Source organism: Cupressus sempervirens, chromosome 6 (genome assembly GCF_028749045.1).
Source record: "Cupressus sempervirens isolate cs-2001-9-10 chromosome 6, ASM2874904v1, whole genome shotgun sequence".
NCBI lineage: Eukaryota > Viridiplantae > Streptophyta > Pinopsida > Cupressales > Cupressaceae > Cupressus > Cupressus sempervirens.
In genome coordinates, this window is record NC_143123.1 from 711,336,220 (window position 1) to 711,359,108 (window position 22,889).

Below are 22,889 nucleotides of genomic sequence, written 5' to 3' on the forward strand. Positions count from 1 at the left end.
CTCTCTTGATGCAGTATTTATTCTTCTGCATCCTTTTTGTATTAGGCAATGACCGGAGTTTTTCTTTTCTGGTTCTTTTCTCTAGGAGCTATTTTGAACCAATTATTATTAATATAAATATAATGTTTCGCCAAAAAAAATAGCATTCTTTAATATAATTGTCTTAAATATTAAATAGTATAATACAATTATAAAATAAAATTAAGTACATATTTTGGAATAATTATAATATAAAAATTAAATATGTTGTAATATACTAATACGGTAATACCATTGTTAAATTATATAGTAATAATATGATAATTGTAGTGAATAATAAATAAAGGATCACCTTGTGGTGTAGTGGTGAAAGTTTAAATCCCTACTTGACCCAAACGATATTACTGTCGGTTGCGCCCACCTTGGAGGATGTGCTAGTGGAGATGGAAAGGATACAATGTTAATGTTGATGGATTGGAGTACATGCAAGGAGATGGAGACTACAGTGTTCATCTACAGTGTTCATGACGATGGAGTGGAGGATACAGTGTTAATGCCAACGGACCAACTATGCCAGACCCTCAATTGGCTGGGACTGTCATGGACCTTGTGCCAGACTCATGTTGGGAGAGTTCCTCAAGTCCCTCGGGCTTGGAGTCCCTATTGGACTTCTATGCTCACAGGTTTGGGTTGTTGGATTGGGGATGAGGTCCACAAGAAGGTGGCCTCAGCTGGTGATTGGTCCTAGATAAAAAATCCACGTCATTGATTTAAAAGAAATACTAAATACTAAATAGATAATAACATGATAATAATAGTACATAATGAATGGTAAAATAACAGTACATATTAAATAATAAATAATACTCTCAATTTTGTAATGTTCTGACTGTATTTTGAGATTTAAAATATGAAAATAATTTGGTTTGCTTACCTGCAGACCCTTGCAAACTCACAGGCGGCAACTAAATGCCCTTGCAAACTCGCAGCATCTTCAAAATGGCATGCCCTAGTGGAAGAAGAAACATTGTTTGATTAAATGTTGCGAAAAAACACTGTCGCAGAAGAAAAACACTTCATCATAAAAGAAAAATGTGTAAAAAAATAACAGATGCGCTTTAATAAACCTTCCCCTCCCATTGACTGCAATTTTGGTTGACACTCAGTGATTAATGGCAATTTTTCCTGAAAAAATTTGCTGCAATATTTTATAAAACTTGAGGCCAAGTGTTTCAGCGATAATATCTTTTGCTAAAATGTCACACAATATTTGTGATATATTTGTCAACGCTTTTCAAATAGATACACTTAAGGGGCTGGTGGCCTAGCTCAATTGGCGAAAGCTTCTTCCAGTAGGCACAAGGTCCAATCTCCTCCCAGCTCACGTGATATCGAATGGCACAAGGTCCAACCAGCATCACAGATCACATTAAAAAGGTTACCTAACATACTATAGTTTACGGGGGGCTACACAATTCGTGCAATCTAAAAATAGATATATTTCAGAATACTGAGTAACTCAGCAATAACTCGGGTAGCACAAAAAATTTAAAGAACTCGAACTCGCTGAAAACTCAACAACCAAAAAATCGAAACTTCTATTGAACATTTAAAAATATATAATTATAACAGTATAACTTGTATACATTTTAATGACTACTTTATTATCTACAAATTTGTTACTTTGCACAAAATAGTTGTCATTATACATATTCTTTTACTAAATATTACCATTTTTTAAAAACAATAATAAATTTGTTAAATTGCATTCTGTAATATAATTTTTTATTAAATATTAAATAGTATAATACAAATGAAATAAATATTTTGTAAGAATTATAAATTATAATAAAAATATTTTATAATATTTCAATATTTTGTAATATTACCGTTGTTAAATCATATATAGTAATAATATAATAGCAATAGTAAATAATAAATAGGGGATCACTTTGTGGTGTAACGGTGAAGTGATTGCACTACCAATGGTGCAAACAAGGTTCATATTCCTGCTTGGCCCAAATGGTGTTAATGTAGGTTGGGCCCACCTTGGAGGACATGTTGGTAAAAATGGAAAGAATACAGTGTTAATACTGATGGACTGGAGTACATGCAAGGAAATGGAGATTACGGTGTTCGCACCCGTGGAGATGGAGGATACGGTGTTAATGTTGGTGGAGAGCTTAAGGATCCACTATGCCAGACCCTCGCTGGGCAGGAAATGCTCGCAGACCATGTGCCAAACCCAAATTGGGAATCTTGCTCTTGTCCCTTGGGCTCCTATGCTCGCAGGTCTGGGTTGTTGGATTCAGGGATGAGGTTCCCCGGATTATGGCTTCACCTAGTAATTGGACCAAGCTAAAAATCAATGTCACCGATCCTTAAAAAAATAGTAAATACCAAATAGATAATAATAGTAAATACTAAATGGTAAAATAATAGTAAATAACACTCGATTTTGTAAAATTTTAACTATATCTTGACATTTAAAATTTTATTTGTGAAAAAAATTGTTTGCTTAACCTGCAAACCATTGCAAACTCACAACCCAAAAGTAAATGCCCTTGCAAACTAGCAGTGTCTGAAAAATGGAATGCCCCAGAAAAAGAAAAACATTGTTTGACGAAATGCTGCAAAAAAACGCTCTATTGCAAAAGAAAAATATGTCATTACAAAAGAATAGTGCAATAAGAAAACTCACAAAAGCACTTTAATAAACCTTCTCCTCCCATTGACACCAATTTTTACTGACATTTGGTGATTTATGGCATATTTTACTAAAAACAATTGCAGTGATATTTAAAAAAACTCATGGCCAAGTATTTCAGTGAATATATCCTCTACTAAAACATTGTGCAATATTTGCAATATATGAGCACATTTTTTTACTAGGATAAAAATTATATATTTGTTAAGCATGTTACACTATATTTGTCAATGCATTTCAAATATATATATTTAAGGAGTTGGTGACCTAGCTTAATTGGTCAGGGCTTCTTCTGGACAAGGTCTGATCTCACCCCAGCCCACATGATATCGAATGACATGTCCAACTTGCATTACAAATCCCAGTAAAAAGTTTACCCAACGTACTACAATTTATAGGGGGGCTACCCAAATAGTGCAAACTAAAAAAATAGATATATTTACGAAACTGAGTAACTCGGCAATAATATATTTATGAAACTGAGTAACTCGGCAATAACTCGGCCAACCCAAAAAAAAACTCAACTCACCAAAAACTCCACTAAAAAATCGACACTTCTATCAAATATTTGAAAATATATAATTTCTTAAGATGCATATTTGTAAAATGTATACATTCTAATGACTACTTTATTATTTAGCAATTTCTTATTTTGCACATCATTGTTGCCATTATAAATCTTCTACTAAATATTTACTATTTTTAGAATTCAATAATAAATAAATAAATTACAATTTGTAATATAATTTAGCATTAAACATTAAATAATATAAGACAATTATAAAAACAAATGAAACAAGTATTTTGTAATAATTATAAAATTATAATAATAGTATTTTATAATAATAAAATTAAATATTTGGTAATATAGTAAAACGGTAATTACATTGTTAAATCATATAACGTAATAACTAAGTCGCACAATATGTCAAATTTCATCCATGCAATTCGAATTTTTACGAATTTTACTCCTTTCGGAACTTCATTTGAATTTTATGATATTTAATATAATATTGTTATTTAACATAGTATTATTACTTTTTAAATAATATTGAGTTATTTAGTTTAATTATTTAGCAATATCAAACTATTTTGACAATTTTGTAGATACATTACTTATATTTAAAAATAAATAAATTTATATACGGTAAATTTAATATTGTGTTTTTTTCGAACTTTTACCCTTGTTGGATCTCCTCTGAATTTTATGCTTGATGAACTCGAATTCAAATTTGAACCTTGTGACTTAGAGTAACAATATGATAATAATACTGAATAAAAAATAGGTGATCCCCTGGAGGTGTAATGATGAATGGTTGCATTGTAAATGGTGCAACCAAGGTTCAAACCCCTGCTTGTCCCAAATGGTGTTAATATCAATTAGGTCCACCTTGGAGAACATGTTGGTGGAGATGGAAAGGATAAAATGTTAATGCCAATGGATTGGAGCATGTGCAAGGAGATGAAGGTTACATTGTCCATGTCGATGAAGATGGAGGATACGGTGTTAATGTCAATGGAGAGCTTAAGGACCAACTATGCCAAGCCCTCGTTGGGCTAGGAGTGCTCACGAACCCTATGCCAAACCTATGTTGGGAGTGTTGCTTGCATCCCTATTGAACATCTGTGCTCACAGATCTGAGTTATTGGATTCGGAAATGAGGTCCCCAAATTGTGGCCTTTCTTGGTGATTGGACTAGGCTAAAAATACATGTCATCGATCCAAAAAAAATTGTAAATACTAAATAGATAATAATATGATAATAATAGTAAAAACTAAATGGTAAAATAATAGTAAATAATACTCTCAATTTTGTAAAATTTCAACTGTATTTTGAGATTTAAAATATGAAAAATAATTTGGTTTGCTTGCCTACAAACCCTTGCAAACTCCCAGCCCATAGGTTAATGCCCTCACAAACTTGCATCACCTACAAAATGACATGCCCTAGGGGAAAAAAAACATCATATGATGAAATGCTACGAAAAACACTTTGTTGCAGAGGAAAAACACAATGTCACAAAAGAAAAATGCATTAAAAAAATCATAGAAGCACTTTAATAAACCTTTCCCTCTGTTGATCACAATTTTGACTGACATATGGTGATTGATAGCAAGTTTTACAAAAAAATTGCTATGATATTTTTTTGATGAATAGGCCTTTGTTATTAATTTATAATATTAAAGTACATATTCACAAAAAAAAGGTATCCATGATATTTTTAAAAACTCATGACCAAGTGTTTTGGCAATTATATCTTATACTAAAACATTGCACAATATTTTCGATATATGTGCACACTTTTCAACTAGGATTAAAATTTGGTAAGTAGTCCAAGGGGTTTAGCTTAGTTGGTTGAAGCGATAAGTTCTCATTGTGGAGACCCTAGTTCAAATCCCAAAAGGGCATCTTTGTGGAATTCTAAGTTGTGACTCTTAGTCTTCTATTGGTTGTATTTACCTCATTGTAAAAAGTGGATTCTAAGTTGCGACTCTTGGTCTTCCAAATATCATTTCTAGTGTGATTGCTCGAAAGGAGCTTGAATAAGCTTGTAATTCTCATGTTGTTGCTTGAATGAGTAGAAGATTTGTAAACAATTTCAATATAAAAATATATTTGCTAATTTGTCAACACTTTTCAAATAGATATATTTAAGGGGTTGGCATAGCTCAATTGGTGAGAGCTTCTTTGGGTAGGCATGAGGTCCTATCTCCCCCCAGCCCACATGATACCGAATGGAACATGCAACTAGTGTCACAGATCCCACTAAAAAGTTTACCTAGCATACTAAAGTTTATAGAGGGGGCTACCCAATTCGTGCAGTATCAAAAAAATAGATATATTTAAGATAATTAGTTTTGATGATTGAACACGCACATAAATATATAAAATATTACAAATTAAATATTTGTAATACAATATTTAGGAATTTAGGAATAAATAATTGCTCACATACAATAGTAAATATTAATATATAAATGCCCCTCAACCATGAGCTTGGAGGTGATAGAACAGAAAAATTGACAATGCATGGCTCAAATATCGCCCCAAGAGAACTTCTCCAATTGTCTCCAACTTGTTTCATGATCAAGGATTCACGAGGCTTTTAAAGAGCTCATGAATATACCAAGGAGCAATGGATCGGTAATTCAACAAACTTTCAATTTTCAAACTTGATTAAATATAATAGCAATACTTTACAAAGCTTGATCAATCACATGCAAGTTAGAACACAAAGGGACACAAGTTTTACATGGAAACCCTAATAGGAGAAAACCATAGCAAATTGGTTCTTTTCTATATTCCTTCTTTTGCAAAGATTAAGTCATCAACTCACTAGAGGCACCAACACATTGTTCTATTTGTGAGCACCAACTCGTCAAAGCAACCAACCCCATTATATTTGCAAGCACCAACTCACGAGAGACACTGGCCCCTTATTCAACTTCTCCCCTTGTCAATGTTGCTTCTACACCAGATGATGGATGATTTTGATCTTCTCAAATTATGCTGTAAAGTTGCTCTTGTATTTCCTTCGAATCTGCCCCAAAACTCACTTCACAATCTGCTATTAAGTTGCTCTTATTTTGCCTTTGAATCTACCCAAAGTCTCACTTTACAATCTGCTTCTCAATTCTGATATGATTTTCTTATATAATGCCCACTCTCTGCTCTTATTTTGCCTTTGAATCTGCCTAAGGCTCATTTTACAATCTGCTCCTCAATTCTGATATGATATTCTTATATAATGCCCACTCTCAATCTGGTGTGTATATCTACCTTTTCCTCACACAGCACAATACACATACTTTCAATCTTTCAAATAATCTAGACTTCATATCTTTTCCTACACCCTTTCATGAAACGATGCACTCTTTAGGATAAAAGATAATCTTCTACAAAGACATGTCTCCTGTTTTCTGTTAAGTCTTAAAACCAGGATAGAAGAATGCAATAATCAGAAATACTATAACAGATGACACAATTATTATCCTCAGAAAACCCTCCTACTTGAAGGAAAAAAACCCGGCCACACCACAAAACTTCCTCTTTACTATAATCTCAAAACTGAATACAAATGATTCTTGCTCCTCATTGATGTCTACAGCTAGACAGTCAATAAGCCTTTGATTATACAAACGAATCACACATAGTGTTGAAATGATCACATACTGATCAAATGCCTAACTAAGAACGAAAGAGTGTATAAGCACAATAAACAGATCTGAGCTGACTCAAGCTAAATATGATGCACAGAAAAGGCTTCAAAAATACTGCTCACACAGAGAGCAGAGCATATATACTCCGCACAACACTGATGTTTCTCTTTCCAATGATGCACAAGACTGAATCACAACACAATATCTGATCATTTCCATAAGATCACCATTACTAGAATGAATAATGAATCAATTCTAGATGGTTCAAAGCACGCATCATGCAAGAAGACGGCGGTTACATCTAGGTGAATGCATTGAATAGAGATGAAGAAACTGACGGGGGAGGAAAGTGAACCAACATTGCACATCTACAAATGACACTTGAAGACCAAATAAATGTCAGCGAAGACTGCCAAGGCTGGGTGAGCATCCACGATGCCACATCATCACTAGAAACATATACTACTAACTCAGCACTAATAATGTTAGAGAGTATGCAGAAGCAGCTCCCAATCATTTCCACTGATAAGAATAACCACGGAGATAATAGACCCAGTTCTTTAAAATAAGACTGCCACATACGCATGAAGACACATACACACGTTGCCACAAAATTGCCACCTACACACAATGCACAGGCACGAATAGAAGTTTGCTGAAGATAACCAACATAGTTATGAAGTAGCTCTCTCACAACTACCTTAAACATTAACATTTTACACTCATAATAATCAAAAAAATAAATCGTACCTTTTGAAAAGTACATTAACAAAATATATATCTTTTAATGAATTGCAGGCTTTAACAAATATTAGTCTAGTGGCAACTAATGAATCGGACCCTTTCTCATAGTAAACTGCCGCAAATTTCCATGAATAAGACAAACTAAATTTGTCTTTTATTTTAATAATTCAAGGATAGTTTGTCTTTCAAAAGGAGCGCTACCTTCACCAATTTAATTGCTGAATTCTCTTGTGAAAAGGACTAGGTGAATAAGACAAATTTGTCTTATTTGATATTTTGTCTTATTTCAATTCTTGTTGTATTTGAATTTGTCTTATGTAATATTGTTGATCTTCATAAGAAAAACTCACTGTATTTCATATTTATAGACTGACTAATTTTCTCTTTTTTAAATTTTTCTGTGTATTAATAGGAGATTGCTGCATTTAATTACTTAGTTCCTGATCGTTGTTCTTAGGTTGTTGCATTGTTTTATATTAACCTTCTTAATAATCACTGCTTATCCTAGATCACAGGCTTCCTTGCAACTTTCTTTAAAACTCTTCTTTATCACTGCTTTCTGAATGTCAACCTAGTGCATGTTATAATCATATAAACTCTTCACTTTCATGATTGTTCCAATAACAAAAAATATGAAAAATATAAAATGCATTTAGAAATAGAAGATCTATATTGCATTAATGAATCTTAGGCCTCTTTGAGAGGGCAACCTCCACCAAGCAATGCTCTTTTGCAATATATTTGTTTATGCTTGTAAAATAGCCAATGCCTATTAGTTATACTAATCAAAGTTAAACCCACCACTACTTTCCATTCATGTGAGGTAAACATTAATTAAATACTAAATAGTGCCTTAATTTATAGCTGTCATATAGTTTACTACGAATTAATATGCCCAAATACCATATCCTTAGGACTGTTTCAATTTTTATTGAAACTATATTCGATATACTGAGAACATTAGCCAAATATTAGTAGTTAATATCAACTTTAGATTAAAAAAAAGATGTCCATTCTCAAAAGAGCTGAATGCTACTTTCATTGGTATGATTAGCATATTTATAAATTATAGGTATCATTTAACAATTTTTTGAAAAGCTCCTGAACAGTTGTGATAGACGCTTAGGGCTCCATGATATTTCAAGTATTCGAAAGACCAATTGTCTTAGAGATGTCCAAGTTGCCCATTTGACCTTTCTAACTAAATGTAGCTTATAGTAATAGTTTATGAGTTGACAAATATTATAATAAATAAAATCAACAACTGCTATGAAAATCTTAAAATATATTTTACTATCCTATGTCATATACAAATATCTCAGCCTCTTTATGTGATTGCATTTATACCAATGATGACATCCCAAACACATGTTCCTAGACATTCTACCGCACTCCACTTCTATATTGCATACTGCTACACAGAAGATGGTAAATGAACCAAAGTCCTGCAGAAGAATAAAAGAAATTCAGTGACACCAGGGCATTATGAATCGAGATGCATCATTCATGTGGTGCTACCCTCTGGTGCTAATGACAAACGGCCACTTTACCGCACGCACTTGTTCCACTAACTTCCTTTGCTCTCTAAGGAAATAATTTCAAAGAGAATCATGGCTGAAATGATGAAGAAATTTGTTAAATCCATAACTCTGATCAACATACTGATCTGACTGTGCAGATCCCACAGACCTTAGCATTCTCTTAATGCCTTATGAAAGCCTAGATTTATATTGCTCCTTTAGTTGGCATGATCGGCGTCTCCCTTAGGTTTTAATTGTTTGAGTGTTAAACCTTAACTGTTTACATGTCATTACATCCTTTAGGCACCGATTATGAGGAGGAGTTTCTAGGCCGACCTAGATAAGATCATGTACCTTCAAGGGACATGCCCTTTGGGTAAGGTATTTATGAAGGGTGCGGTTGTAGTTAAAGGACACACAAAAATAATATCAAGTTTCCTCCTTTAAGCAAGTCTGCCCTATTTGAACACTTCCAAAAATAAAAGATTTCAGAATAAAAATTTCAATATTGACATCTCTTATACAAGTCTGAACAAAGATAATCTTCAGTAAGCATTTCAGTTTGATCACACAAAATTTATAGAAACTTTACATGGTATCAGAGCTCTAGTAGTCGAACCTAGGCTCTGCAAATTAAACAATAAGACTCAGTATATCTAGCAACATTCTCCAATCTTCAATGGCATACACAATCAAACCCGAGGACAGGTTTGATAGGAAAGAACACTTTGATGCTTGGAAATTCAAAATCATGATGATTCTTGAAGATAATGATGTGAAACAGTTTGTTGATAAAGCATCCAAGCTACCTTATACTAAACCTAATAAAACTATGATATTGCTATCACGATTTAACTGTGTGATTTGAGTCAAACTCATTGACCCATGTTTCATGAGTAGTGATTCAACATGAATCCATCTTTCATGAGAATAAATGGAACACTTCGCACTCATTGGATCTAAGCGATGCTCACAAGGGTGAAGCACCAAGACTTCCTGCGAGGTCACCCATCCCAGTACTACTCCAGCCTGAACGCACTTAACTACGGAGTTTCCTCTATGGTTAAACCCAAAGCTTGCAACCCCATTTGCAAAACCTTCAACAAGTGTTGTGCCTTATGAACCATTCATTAGAAAGCCCCTTAAGCTCTTCAACTGATAAGTGGGAGATAATTTCCACAAGTCAAATTGTGATATTGCTATCAGGATTTAACTATGTGATTTTGAGTCAAACTCATTGGCCCATGTTTCATGAGTAGTGATTCAAAATGAATCCATCTCTCCTAAGAATAAATGGAACACTGAGCACTCATTGGATCTAGGTGATGCTCACAGGGGTGAAGCACCAAACTTCCCCAGAGGTCACCCATCCTAGTACTACTCCAGCTTGAATGCGCTTAACTACGGAGTTTCCTCCATGGTTAAACCCAAAGCTTGCAACCCTAATAAAACTATCTGAAGTAAAGGAAACAAGAAAGCCATGTAGATCATATTACATGGAGTAAAAAATGAAATAGTACCTATGCTAACGAAACATCAAACAGCATTCAATATGATGAATGCATTATTGAATGCATATGAGATTAACAATGCAACTAGAGTCTTCACACTAAAAAAGCAATTAAATCATATACAGATAAAGAAGGGAGAATCAATGAATTCTTACTTCCTAAGAGTCTCCAGTCTAAGAGATGAACTAGCAAGTATAGGAACCATGATTGATGACAAAGAATTAACACTGATGGCAATAGATGGTTTACCAGATTCATGGGAAATATTCGCACAAGTAGTAAGTGTTAGAGACAATCTTCCCGACTTCAATAGACTTAAGGGAGATTGTCTTCAAGAAGAATCTAGAAAACTTAAGAAAAGGGGAAAGTTGAAAACTGAAATGAAGAACTTCATGTTCTCAACACAAATTCCTATAAAGGTAAGACAAAGCACTTCAAGAAGAAGAAAGGTAATCAAAAGAATGACAAACCTAAGAAAGATATATCCAAAATAAAATGCTTCAAATGCGAAAAGTTTAGACACTATAGATCTAATTGCCCTGAGAATTCTAAACAGCAAGTGAACTATACAAACATTACTAGGGAAGAAGATAACTATGATCCTGAGAATCGTGTATTGTATTTGGCACTATCAAATGAAGTCTCAAGTAAGGCATGGGTGATTGATAGTGGAGCATCTCGACATATTACACGATACAGAGAAGCACTAGACTCTATATCAAAAAAAATTAATGGCGAAGTCGCCATCGGTGATAATTCAAAACATTCCGTCAAAGGAATTGGAAATTACACGTTGAAACTAAAGTCGAGTAGTTCTTTCTTCTCAAAGGAGTACTCTATGTACCAAGAATAAAAAGGAATCTAATCTCGGTTATAGCACTTGAAGATGATGGATATAATGTTACATTCATGGACGGTAAAGTAATGACTTGGGCTAAAAACCCCTCATTTAAGAAAGCAAATTTGATGGTCAAAGAAAGGGGTACTTGTATGAATTAAATTCAGAACCTAGTCGACCTACTCAAGCCTTAATTCATGAAGCTGCTGATATAAATGAAATATGGCACATAAGGTTAGGAAATATAAATTTCAAAAACTTATCAACTATGGAGAAGATGGTTACTGGCTTACCTAAACTGAATAAAGATCACTCAAGCATATGCAAAGGATGCGCTCTAGGTAAGAACACCAAAAGTCCATTTCATGATAGCACTAGAAAAGCTAACAATGTTTTGGAATTAATCCACTCATATTTATGTGGACCTATGTCTGTTCCTTCTCTTGGAGGATTCTAGTACTATATACTGTTTATAGATGACTTCTCTAGAAAAACTAGGATATACTTCTTCAAATGTAAAGAATCAGAAGAAATCCTTAAGAGATTTAAAGAATTTAAAATCTTAACTGAAAACTTATCAAGACATAAAATTAAAACTCTTAGGACTGATAATGGAGGCGAATATACCTCAGATTTGTTTAAAGAGTTTTGTAAAGAAACGAGAATTAAGAGGGAGTATATCGTTCCTTATAACCCATAACAAAACAAGGTAGCAAAAAGGAAGAATAGAACAATAATAGAAGCTACAAGAGCTATGATATTTGATCAAAATCTAAAAAATTATCTTTGGGCAAAAGCCTCTTGTACTACTATTTATATTCAAAACAAAAGTCCTCACTCCTACCTTAGAGATAAGACCCTTGAAGAAGTCTTTACAAAGGTTAAACTCAATTTAGTCATCTTAGGATTTTTGGGTACCCAGTATAAATACATGTTCCAAAAGAAAAGAGATCTAAGTTAGAACCCTCCAGGAGGAAAGGTATTTTTGTTGGGTATAGTTAAACATCTAAAGCATATAGGATTTTCATACCTGGTCAAAAAAATATTGAACTTAGTAGGGATGTAATATTTGAAGAAGATTTAGCATTCAAAAGAGCCCTAAGTTCTAGAGATCCCTCTCCCTACCTAGTTCTGAAGAAAATACTGAATCTGGGTCTCAGAGGGAGAACATTAAAGAAGCTGAAGATGAAATTCACGATCTCAATCTTGAGGAAACTCAAAATTCTAAGAAAATACCACTTTGGGCCATTAAGACAGTAGAGGAAGCACAAAACTTCGTTGCACCATCTGGAACATTCAAAGAATGCAAAAGACCCAAAAGATTCTCTAATTATGCAACAAACATGAATGATTTGTCTAAATCAGAACCAATCAATGTTTCAAATTCTATTAAACATACAACTTGGAAGGATGCCATGATGGAAGAATACCAATCCATTATGAAGAATGATGTTTGGGAAATTGTTCCAAGACCTGAAGGAAAATCTGTTGTTTCTTGCAAGTGGATATTTACAATCAAGCATGTTGCTGACAATAACATTGAAAAATATAAAGCCAAATTTGTTGCCAAGGGATTCTCTTAGAAAGAGGGGATTGATTATGAAGAAAACTTTGCTCCTATTGCCATATACACCTCTGTAAGAGCAATCCTAGCTATTGCAGCATCAAAGGGATGGAAAGTACATCAGATGGATGTAAAAACAGCAATTTTGAATGGAAAGATTACAAAAGAGGTATATTTGGAGCAACCTGAACGATTTGAAACTCATAACCTTAAAACATTTTGTTTGCAGGCTCAAGAAAGCTCTCTATGGGCTTAAACAGGCTCCAAGGGCATGGTATAAACGAATTGATAAGTATCTCACCAGCTTAGGATTCTCTTAGGAATGAAGTTGATCCAAATCTATATTATAAAAGGGATAAAGATGATATGGTAATTTTGATACTGTATGTTAATGATTTACTAATAACAGGTGATGATCATCTCATAGATCAATGCAAGAAAGATCTGATATGAGAATTTGAGATGAAAGATTTAGGACTCCTCCATTACTTCCTAGGACTGGAGGTATGGCAGAATTCTGACAGCATCATACTCAATCAAGGAAAGTATACATTAGATAGCTTGAAGAGATTTGGAGTGTGGAACTGCAAGCCTATGTCTTCTCCCATGGAGACTAATCTACATAAACTTAAGGAAACAGCAGCAAAATCACCTTATATAGATTCTACTCTCTACAGACAGATGATTGGGTCTCTTCTGTATTTGGTAAATGCAAGACCTGATATTTGCTATGTTGTTAATGCCTTAAGTCAGTTTATGTGCGAGCCAAAGGAGATTCACCTAGTGGCAATCAAACACATCATGAGATACTTATAAGGCACTCTTAACCTTGAGCTCAAGTATGAGAAAGTTGAATTGGACCTACATGGATACACAAACTCAGATTAGGTTGGAAGTGTTACTGATAGGAAAAACACTTTAGGATGTTGTTTCAGTTTAAGCTTAACAATGATATCTTAGATATGCAGAAAGTAGTCTTTAGTAGCACAAATTTCCACAGAAGCCGAATACATTGCAGCAGTGATGGCCTCTCGAGAAGCAGTTTGGCTTAGAAAGTTACTTGTGAGATTATTTGGTCAAGCCATGAATCCTACGATTATTCATTGTGATAATCAGAGTTCAATCAAGCTTTTTGTGAATCTAGTTTTTCATGATAGGTCCAAGCATATAGAAATTCCTTACCATTATGTAGGAGATATGGTAGACAGGAATACTGTAAAATTAGAATACATTTGCACTGCAAATCAGATAGCAGAAATTCTTACCAAGCCTCTCTCTCAAGTAAAGATAGATCACTTCAGGAAAAGACTTGGTATGGTTGAAATGTAATACATTTCTATTCTTTGAATTATTAACAAAATAATTTTATTGTCAGGCTATTGACTGTTATGGGCTCCACCATTTGTTTTCATTATCTAAGAGGTGACGATCTCTGAGATAATGAACACTTGTATAAAAGACATTATGGGAGATGACTCTCTTAGATAATGTGCTAGACAGTAGAGATCTACTGTAAGATCTAGATGAGTTCAAGATCACAATGTGATGTAGATATTGTTATGCCTATAAGTCAAAATTTGGATAAAGGAAGAATTTTATTATTCTCCGGAGTTTATCTTGTGTTCTGGTAGATCTTAACTCGGGATCATGTTGTGATATAGGAATACCAATACCTATGAGTCACAACTTGGATAAATGAAGACTTTAATTGTTCTCTGGATTTATCTTGTACATTGTATTCTTTGCAATACTATTATCACTAGCATCAGTGTGTTAGTGCCCGACATGGTTACACTTTTAAAACTTCAAGTGCAGAGTTTGAACCACTTCGAACTGAAGTTCGAAGTAGTTCAAAGCAATTCAATAGTTCAGGTAACCCATCCTGCAGGTTCAATACAAGCGAAGTTCAAATTCTGGATTTGAAATGCAGATTTTTCAGTTCATAAAGTTCAGAGCCCATGTTCAATTTAGTACTCGGATTCAATCTCAATTCATGTTTCAAGCTCAGATTTCGTCAGCTTAATCAGATTCCACTAGCTCAACAGTTTCAAAGATTCAATGAGTACGATGGTTCAGAGGTTCAATCAAAGTTCGAAATGCAAATCCATTAATCCAAGAAAGTTCAGGATACATGATTAGTTTTTGAGCTCGGTATTGATTAAATAGTTCATGTTCAATCTATGTGGACATGGCTTTAAAACTTTCAATTTCAGGTTTTGAACCTCTCTGAAGTACTTCGAACTCAATTCAAAGCAGTTCAAAGTGGTTCGATAGTTCAAAGTGGTTCGAGATGCAGACTTGTTAGTTCAAAAAGGTTCAGAATCCTGTCTCAATCCATACTTCAGTCCCAGATTCTGTCAGTTTAATGATTCCAAGAAAGTGTGGAATGGTTCATTCAGAAAAGATCATAATCAGACACCATCAGTTCAAAGTGCTTCAAAGCAGTTCGATGGTTCAAATGGGTTTGAAAACGCAGGATCAGTTTCAACAAGTTCAGAATTTCATCGTTTAAGCTTAGGTTCTGCTAAAAAGTGCAAAGTACAAGTCAAGATGGCCTTTGGTATTTGCAGATAAAGTTCATCATTCAAAAGCACTTCTTAAATATGAAAGAGAAGCCTTAGATTTCAGAGATGTTGATGTTATCGGATGGGTGGCAAAGAACATAGCACGATGCACTCTGATAATATTGATGTTTCTCATTCTCAGTATTGTTGTCGGATTCTATGAGTCAATAGCAAAATTTTGGCTCATGATTGCTTTTGTTGGCTCAAGTGATTTTACTCTTGGACTTCATTCATACATAGAATGATGCTTGGGTTGCAAAGAATGAGTAGTTCTGGTATATAGTATCATGTATTGTCTCTCTTGCCTGTTACACCGCAACATTCTCAATACCAAGATTACTCTCTCATTGGTTTAGACCTTCAAACTATGATTGAAGCCCGACTACATTCTTCATTGTTGTTACATCGGCTCCCGCATTTATGTTTTAATTGCACTTCATCCTAAGGTGAATGAAAATCTCTTGCCAGCTTCAATAATTTCACCGTACTGCTCATACCGATGCTACAGTGGGTTTTCGAGTGAACATAGGGATTATGAGTGCAACGGTCTTCATAGTCATGCAAAGATTGTTTCGACAGGCATTCTCATACTTGGAATACTTACAACAGTTTTATCAGCATCACATTCTGCTGTTCGTGCTGGTTTATCTCAGAAAAATCGGGGGTTTTGTAGAGATGATTGCAACCTGGTATCTTACCACAATGACGATAGCACCCTGCAGTCATACACCATCACCTTCCACTAGTAGAATCTGTCGATCAAAGGATTCAAAGATGTAAATGTAAAGGATGGAGCCGCGGCATTCAAAATGTTTATTGGTAATAGAGTAAGGATGAGCCATTTCCTGCCGACAAAAGGGTGAAAAAGCATCACAGACCCGCAGGCCCATAACGGTTTAAGGGAGTATCCAAAATGAAATGTGACATATTGTCTTCATCATGACCTATGCCCAAACAAACCTATGTGTTTTCATATTTTGTTGAACACCAGTTGAATAAGAGAAGTAGCAGTTTGGAGACCACGAGTACGAGGAAGGGAAACAGGCATGTGAGTTTTATATCGAGGAGCTCAGTTCAAAAGGAACCTTATGCCAAGCCATGTGTCGGTTGTTGGAAGATTATCAACAAAAAAATTGTGGCACTCAAGGTAAAAGACAGCTTGAAACATGGAAGAGCAAGCGTAGTATCCACATGTGTAACAGTTTCATATCTCATTACTAACATTGTTGTGGTCATATTGGCCCTTAGTGAAACATTACCTGTGCTTTGTCCATGTGGGGCCACGAGCTAGTACACAACAAAGGCATCAGGTCTATCATGATATGAGCATTCCAAAACATGAAGATTGATACTAAACTTTCAAACTCGAGTTGCCCCAAAGTTAATGCATAAGGTATAAAGCCAAAATGTCAAAGCATTAAGAAAGGAGATATCAAGATAATTGTGGTGCTTCCTCTTCTTATTTATAAGACTTTGAAAATCATTTAGCACACAATGGCATTATGAGATTGAAGAGTCACGTGGAAACAACTTTCAAAAATTTACTGATAAATGTAAACTTGGAATGAGGTTTATTTTATAAAAGCTAAACCAAGAAAGGAAGAATGAGAAACTTCCCGAGAAGGTGAAAAGACTGGACATTCAAGAAGTAATTCCAAGAATCAGTTATGAAACTGAAAGGTCACGGGAAGGAAAAAGATTAAATAAGTGAACAGCAGAGTAATAAGGGTTCCACTTTCGGCTGAGTTTGTAGACTTTGGGCTGCAGAACAGAGGAGTTGGATTGAAAGTTTCATTTGCTGGGAGAGAAAGAGCAGAGTTTTGTTTAATTTTCCAGACTGTGAGCTGGAAACAAGGGATATTTTGATTTTGAATGTATGCAGGGAGAGGGAATTTAGGTTTCCTTTTCAGTTAGTGATTTAGATGTATGATGTAATGAGAACTTTGTTGTTTCAGCATTTTTAGAGGAGGGAGACTCGGAAGATAATTGCATACCAGAACTTTGAGTCCGAGCAATTTTCTTTCCACTGAGTGTTATCTTTGTATGACTTTCAGTTTTCTCTGAATTGCATTTATGTCATGAATTCCTGAATATATTTGATTTCAAAGTGTTCTAAAAGCTCTATTTCTTTACTTTCTCAGATTTCATTCTATTTGTAACGCTGCATGCAAATGAACTTTGTGTCATTTGTTAATACTTTCTTGTAGTCTTTTAGGTTTCGCATCTACATTGTATTTACAGGTAGATGTTTGATATCCTTTCGTGCTTTCTGGTAAAAGTACCCACATTTAATTCATTGAACATCTTGTACGGGGAGTTGTACCCAATAAAAATTCAGAGGAAGGTTATCAACCCCATGATAACCTCTCCAACTGTTGGTGTTAGTTTGTTCTTTTACTTGGGCATTCAGGGTCATATTTGCATGTATTTCTTCAAAGGACAATCTGTTCACTAACACAGTGATATGTCATATCACAGGTTTAGTAATATGACATAGTATCATGTGTTCATTGATACCACATGCTAAGAAAGATTCAGACAGATATAGGGTATCAATCTATGTTTATTCATCTTAATTGATGTTGCTAAATATGTTATCCCTCAGTATGTTTATCAAGTTAAGAGGGAGTGTTAAATCCATAACTCTGATCAACATACTGATCTGACTGTGCAGATCGCACAGAACTTAGCATTCTCTTAATGCCTTATGCACCTAGATTTATATTGCTCCTTAAGTTGGCGTGATCAGCATCTCCCTTAGGTTTTAATTGTTTGAGTGTCAAACCTTAACTAATCCTAGTTAATACTGTTTACATGGCATTACATCCTTTAGGCGCCGATTATGAGGAGGAGTTTATGGGCTGACCTAGATAGGGTCATGTCCTAGCCGACCTAGATAGGGTCATGTCCCTTCAAGGGACATGCCCTTTGGGTAAGGTATTTATGAAGGGTCCGGTTGCAGTTAAAGGACACACAAAAATAATATCAAGTCTGCTCCTTTAAGCAAGTCTGCCCTATTCGAACACTTCCAGAAATAAAAGATTTCAGAATAATAATTTCATTATTGAAATCTCTTATACAAGTCTGAACAAAGATAATCTTCAGCAAGCATTGGAGAAGGTATTGTTTCAGTTTGATCACACAGAATTTGCAGAAACTTTACAAAAATCACATACACTGTGAAGAAATTGTCATCCAACTATATGAAAATGCAACGAACAAGTGGAGATAGGTGAACCATTCAAAGGCATTCATGGACATTTCTCTCACATTTTTTGGCAGCAACCTCAAGTCACACAGTAACTGATTATAAATGTGATATTTATATTTTCTGGGCATATGACAGGGAGCTCTAGCTTTTGATTTTCAAGCTCCATAGCCTGCCTGAGACAACTTAGGATCCAAGAAATGATGCCAAAGTGATTTTATTTTTCTTGACTAGACAAACACTAAGACATGCAAACTTTCCCTTTTCTTATCAATTAATTATATCTGGTGTCTTCAAAATAGTGTTAAGAAGCCTCTTAATGAGGAGCGGCAAATATTTTTTGATCTTTGTAAACATATCTCTTCAACTCATTGACTATTGCTGAGTATTTTGAATTTTCAGAATCGAATTCTTCAGATATAAAATAATGATGGACTATCCCCCATTTTACTATACAGACCTTCAATCATGTTTTCATAACTTCCTCATTGCTGATCTTGCTAAAGCTTTTCTCAGTGACCATTGAATGCTAGCTTAAGATTTTATTTCCCCGTTATGGTTCCAAACTTAATATTTATATTGCTTTTCTTTTTTTTTTCAAGGCAATTTCTGCTGTTAATAAATTTTGGACATTTTATTTTAATATTTCCCCTCTTTCAGGTGCTACGTGGTTGTGCCCAACTTTGAGGCTTTGCTCCTGACCAGCTTCTAGATGTGCTCTGGCCCTGCATCTGAAAATATCCTTATGTTCCAAAGCTTGCCAGAGTTTTCTACAGAAGAGCCCTTTATGTTTCCTTTTAATTATGCAGGCAGGACCATGTCTTTTGAAGTAAAGCAGCTTAGCTGTATATTGATCCATTAACTAGAAAGAGCTTCAAATTTCACCTGCAAAAAGAGCTGTATTTTTTCTCAAACTAGTGTTATTTGGTGGAAGGTTTGCTAAATAGTTTGGCTATTGTTAACTTAAAAAACATTGGCATTTTAGCCCAAAAAAATTGTTTGTAATGAGACTAACCCATGTGAAATCTGGGAAATGTAATCCTTGATGAAATTGAAAATTTTACCATTACAAATGCTCTCCCACGGGTTGTTCATAAACAACGCATCATACTTAAAGCTTTTTGGAGCCTGCTATGGTACTGGTCCACTAGATGAAGTTGCCTGATCGACATTGCACAGATATCGTAGAGTGCCAAATGATTCCTTTCCTTCCATTGAAATTATAAAGGCGTGCCTTGGTTAGATTTTATATAGTCTAAAGATTATTCTAGTTGGATCTTACAAAAATGTAAGGTTTTCTGGTCCATTGGATCTGCAGTGACATTTTTTACTCCATTAAGTCTACAATGAATTCTCCTCAAGAATTGTAATTTAGACAGCACTATTAGACCTTCAAGGCACACCACGTAAGTTGAGCATAAAAATGTAAACACATAGAACCTTTCCAAAAAATGATAGAACTGTAAGTGAAAAAACCCGCCCAGCATCATCTACTAAATAAAATGTTGATCATTAATAAGAAAACAGCTCTTCGAATAATGGGTCTAGGGATGACCCCTTAAGTTAAATAATTAAAAAGCATCTTTCCAGAGCTTTATATAGTAAGGAAGAAAATTTTCAATCAAAAACTTCCTGCACTGATTGGATAACATTCAAAAAGCCAAAATTTTAAAACCCAAAGCACTCAAAAAGAAAGTAAATGGCTTTGACAGAAAAGGGGATGACACATAAGGAAAGCAATATAAATGAAATGCAGAAAAATTTGATAGTTTCTCTAGGAATGAGAATAGAAAGTGCATTCTTTCTCTACAGTTTTTATAGATATAAAAATATAATCCATTAATTTTACATTAATCTAGTGTGATTGGAAATAGAAGACCCTACCAGTTTGAATGTTTCAGATATTGCAGCAAAATAATAACAGCAGCAGCGACTGATTTGTTTGTTAAGACAGATTTTATCACAATATGACAAAAATCCTTCAATTAGCCTTTTATGTCTTTTTCCACCAGGGCTCACTAAACTGGCTCAGATCTCCAAGAGTTTAAGGTGCCAATTCATTCCATAGAGCATGGAGTGCATGTACACCATCTCATACAATATGTTTGACAGGAAGTCTGAGAAATGACATTTTAGCATGCATTTGGTCAATCAATATTGACACTGGACACTGAAGGTTGCCTAAAACGTATTAACCCTTCTTTGTTACACAAAATAAATGTAAGAGCATTTTGAACACCTCTCCCCTTTTGACATGTCATGGTGTGTGATAACTATTGCATTACACTACTAATGTTAGCTCCAATTTTTTGAGCTTTTCTAATTACAGATATGGCTCCTTGAATCAAAACAAGCTCTCTGGAAATGCTTCTCCAAAACCAAAGTTCTCACTGTCCAAAAGGCCACAGCTAGTTGAAGGCTACTCAAAACTTTATTCTCAGGATGGCACTTTTAATAAGGACTGACAATGCTGTTTTAAATTTTTCCACTCGGAAAAAGCACACAAATATTTGCAGGCAAAACCTACTTCTAGTAAATCTTCAATTAAAGGAAATCAAGAAAAATTTTGAGGATTTATTTTAAACTAAATCTGTACAAGCACTCGCCTAAACATGTTGACATAAACAAACTCTCTATGTTATTTTGTTTTTTGACCTTTGTTTTCCCAATCGAAATCTCAAAACATCTAGTCAATCACTTTAAGGAGGCATTTTTAATTTCGAGAAAATAAAAATCTCTCCTTAAGGTGTCTGAAGAATTTTTATGTCTCTCCAAGCCAGATTCCAATTCGAATTATAAGACCCCCTCAAAGAAGCCCAACCGGGGATTTTTTTCCCTTTAGCTAATATATCATATTTAATCTAGGAAGTACACCTAATCTTGTCAATCTGTCTGGTAGGGGATAACGTAATCATATAATTTCACTGCTGAGCTTAGCTCTTGAACTTTCTATATATTCCTATGAAGTGTGCAAATCAACCTGATCAACCTGATTTCACTCCTAAACTGAATCCTCCAAAATTTAAACCCTAAATTGCTAATAGGTAAACAAACTCAATCTTCAGCGCCTTCTAAACTTATTGAACACAATTACATGCAAATACTACAGAGGAGAGTGTCACTTACAGCCCCCGTGCCCCTTCTCTTCTTGAACTTCATGGCTAACTACTCGAATGAGGAAAAAAACACTTCAACAATAAAACAAACTTCAGCGCATCCCAGAAGTGTGAAAAAAATCCTTAGGATTGCCGCTCAGAATCCCCAGTGGTATGCCTAAATAACACAAAAGTCATCAATCGTCATTCCAGCTGTTACATTTCGAGCCAAAAAAGTTAAAATAATTAAAACCTATAGCATCCGCAACGTAAAAAACGTCAATTCGACCTATCGACGACAAAATTACGAAAATTAAAACTAAAACTAATAATTAAACTTACGAATTGTAACTGGAGCTTGACCGATAAACTCCGGGCGAAACCCTGAGAAATTACAGCTTTTCGCCACCAAAATTCACCGTGAAATTGCTGGTTTCTAGAGATCAAACAAACTCTCTCTGATAACGAGTTCATAAAACAAAATTGTTCGGAAACTAAAATCGCAGAGGTCGTGATATTTTTTTATTGACAGCGGAATCTGTAAAATAGAGACGTCGCGCGTCCGAAGCGCGTACAACAGAACACACAGCAATTTGAATTTTAAGAACGGGTAAAAAGTAAATTTTAATTGAGAGGAAATTAATTCAAATACGTCTACAGATCGAACAGTTTGGGACGAGAGAGTATATGGCAGCTTCGAATACTCCAAATTCAATGCGATTGTCGTTGCTTTAAAGTCTACTTTTCTCTTGTTGGTTTGTTTTAGCAGATTTTTTTTTAAATATTGTTATCTAGTTTTCCTAAATCGATTCATTATAGAACTGTTTTTTATTATTTTTTAAATTTTAATTTTTAATAGAGGATTTTTAATCTATAAAGTTATTTTTGTTAGTAGATTTCTTATAGAATCTCTAAGGGCCTATTAGGTACCTTTTGTTAATTATTTCTTTTGTAATTTTTTTGTTTTCGAGACTTGTGTTTTCACTTCATTATTATT

The 22,889-nt window shown here is 34.5% G+C and overlaps 1 protein-coding gene across 8 annotated transcripts in view; it reads right to left on the minus strand.

The window, feature by feature from the left end:
* Positions 1 to 22,643, minus strand: part of LOC149554261 (phosphatidylinositol:ceramide inositolphosphotransferase 1-like) — a 72,226-nt gene extending 49,583 nt beyond the window's left edge. For 2 of the 8 annotated variants that reach the window (XM_089789485.1, XM_089789483.1), the window contains exons 1-2: positions 22,235 to 22,616; positions 21,924 to 22,070 (exon numbers count right to left, since the gene is read on the minus strand). In XM_089789485.1, the coding sequence (XP_089645611.1) occupies positions 21,924 to 21,956 (33 nt within the window). In that variant the 5' untranslated portion in view covers positions 21,957 to 22,070; positions 22,235 to 22,616. Of the gene's footprint in view, positions 1 to 913; positions 989 to 21,923; positions 22,071 to 22,234 lie in introns of all 8 variants that reach the window. The other 6 variants (XR_016353240.1, XM_089789480.1, XM_089789478.1 and 3 more) reach the window with 6 other exon arrangements.
* Positions 22,644 to 22,889: the final 246 nt, after the last annotated feature.